The sequence below is a fragment of the Cyprinodon variegatus genome, unplaced genomic scaffold, assembly GCF_000732505.1.
Source record: "Cyprinodon variegatus isolate N-32 unplaced genomic scaffold, C_variegatus-1.0 Scaffold1944, whole genome shotgun sequence".
Taxonomy (NCBI): domain Eukaryota; kingdom Metazoa; phylum Chordata; class Actinopteri; order Cyprinodontiformes; family Cyprinodontidae; genus Cyprinodon; species Cyprinodon variegatus.
Genome location: NW_015152397.1, coordinates 45,425 through 48,070, shown reverse-complemented (window position 1 = coordinate 48,070; position 2,646 = coordinate 45,425). Strand labels below are relative to the sequence as shown.

Sequence of the window (2,646 nt, the reverse complement as noted above, 5' to 3'; positions counted from 1 at the left end):
CTAATCTGAGACCTGATCTAATCTGAGACCTGATCTTAGATCTAATCTGAGACCTGATCTTAGACCTGAGACCTGCTCAGCGAGCCGCTGGCCTCCAGGTGTGTCCTACCTGCCGGTCATCAGCTGGCTCCTGGACGGGCTGCACAGCGGCTGAACGTAGTAGTTCTCCAGCTTGACTCCCTGCGCCGCCAGTCGGTCCAGATTCGGGGTTTTGATCTCGGACCCGTGGTAGCCCACATCCCGGAAGCCCTGATCGTCCACCAGGATGAAGACGATGTGCGGCTTGGAGGCAGGCGGCTCGAACTCAGCCCCGCTGTTCAGCTGCGCAGACCTCCAGTTTTCCCAGGACACGTGAACGCCCCACGCCGTAGGACCGAAGAGGAGGAAGAGGAGGAAGAGGAGGAAGAGCCCCGGCAGGAACATGCTTCAGTCCGACCCGAGGCGCATGATCCGCGGCGCTGAGGAGTTGGGTAGCGGTCCTCCTCCAGCCTGGGAGCGGCTGCTCCTCTCAGCTGTTCTCCTGCTCCTCGGTCCAAACTGGGCGTGAAAGACTGAAGGAAGCTGATCCAGAATTCCCAGAATTCCCAGAACTCCCAGAACTCCCACTCTGCTGCACAGCTAGAGCCTGTATGCGCTCATTGTATGGCAAGCGGTTTGGCTATTTATTCAATACCTGTCAACATGACTGCAGCCTTTTTTCACCACTTTGACTTTAGTCATTGGGCGGAGTTTGACTCCAGGATCTATTTTCAGGATCATTTTCCAGGATCTATTTCCAGGATCTATTTCCAGGATCCTTTTCCAGGATCCTTTTCCAGGATCCTTTTCCAGGATCCTTTTCCAGGATCCTTTTCCAGGATCCTTTTCCAGGATCCAGGACTATGGAGGGAAATCTGTTCTAATATCATTAAAAGCCATAAACATGTTTCATAAAAGGAAATAAAAGAAATGCATATTAAAAAGTGAACTTTTTCAAAATGTTTTAGAGTAATTTGTATTTATGGAGAAAATTATATTTTCACTGATTGTTTTTGTTTGAGGTTATATTGTTTTCTGTTTTAATGTATTTGTTGGAGGGGAAGGTTTCCTGCGTTCTCATTGGGCCTCATGCAGCAACAGGTTCATAATGTCCTGAATTAGATTCAACAAACCTTCCTAACTTCACTAGATGATCCTCACAGATCCTCATAAACCAGATGCAGTCCGCCTGTCAGCGCGCTACATAATGACCACCCCCATATAAGGCTGCCACTTCCATCTCACAGAGTCGCTGACTGGTCTTTCTTTGGACCAACCAATGAACCAGAGGCCCCTGGATCCCCGCATGCCAGCTGCAGGGGGAGGGACCCAGAGCTCTGGCATCTAGAATTGTAGAGCTGCAGAATATAGAATGATGCAGCCCGATAAAATGGATGATTGCTTCTAAGGAACAACAGATGAGGTGATTTAGGGAGAAACTCGCACTAGAAATCAAAAAGTTCCATTTTGAAATAAATGTTATTTTAAAGGTGTCAGCTTCAGTTCTCCCAGCATAGATCTAGTAGCATAGATCCTCCCTCCTTTTAACAGTGAGTCAGATCCTTCAGTCTGTCTTTGCATGCATTATAACAGACCCCCCCCCCTGCTGCTGGGTTTTATGGGCCTGACTGGACACAGACCAGCTGTTTAATGAACATTTCATGCCTAGCAGGCATTTCATTCTGGTTCCAGACCAAAAACAACAAAGTTCATCAGAAACAGCTTTTCCAGCTTTTCCCTGAACGATTCTCCTTAAATGGAGTCAAAGTCATGACGGTGATGAGGGCTGAAACCCGATCCTGAGATGTTTTATCTGCGTGTTCTTTACATCCAGCTGCTCCGGTGCCTCCAGACTGGGACAAACATCCCAGCAGGTTCTGCAGAATCTGCTGCTCACTCAGAGACTGAATGCTTTGGATCTGAAGAAGATGAAGCTCTGATCATGTTTGGAGGAACAGACCTGCAGCTGATCCTGGTTCCATCCTCTGACATCATGGCTGGACTTTATTACACCAATCAAAAGGTGGGTTTCTGTTGGCTCCGCCCCCTCAGCACCCATCCAGCCATGAAGTCATCTCCATGTGTTCGTTCTGCCCGGTTACTGAATCTGCATAATTTAATCACTGAGCAGAACAAACACATGGAGATAAGTTGATGCTCCACATCTTCCACCTCTGTTCACCAAAACAGGTCTGACTAAAGGCCGGCCATGTGGCCCCGACTCCTGCTGCTCCCCTAGTGAAGGGCCCCCCTTAGGGCACCACGAGGGACACGGTCAGATTCCTTCTCCTGGTCCACAACGCACATATAGACCCGTTGGACAAACTGCCGTTAGCCTTGGAGCTCCCTGCAGAGCCGACCCAGACAGGCCAGAGGGAGAACTGGGATTATCCCGGAGTGCCAGCCTGGGATTGGCCTGCTGGCTGCGTCTCGCTCTCTCTCTTTTTGATCTTTTTTAAGTCTGCCAGTGGAGCCACTCTGGTCACCCAGCTCACCCTTGCCACCAGGCCACCCAGGCCATCCAGGCTACCAGGCCACCCAGGTCACCAAGCCCCCCAGGCCACCCTGGCTACCAGGCCACCCAGGTCACCAAGCCCCCCAGGCCACCCTGGCTACCAGGCCACCCTG

At 50.6% G+C, this 2,646-nt stretch overlaps 1 protein-coding gene across 1 annotated transcript in view; it reads right to left on the bottom strand.

Annotated features, from left to right (window-relative positions):
- LOC107104900 (arylsulfatase J-like) overlaps positions 1–760 on the bottom strand; it is an 8,090-nt gene extending 7,330 nt beyond the window's left edge. Inside the window, exon 1 of the mRNA XM_015405015.1 lies at positions 110–760. Coding sequence (XP_015260501.1) covers positions 110–423 — 314 coding nt within the window. The 5' untranslated portion in view covers positions 424–760. The remainder of the gene's footprint in view (positions 1–109) is intronic.
- Positions 761–2,646: the final 1,886 nt, after the last annotated feature.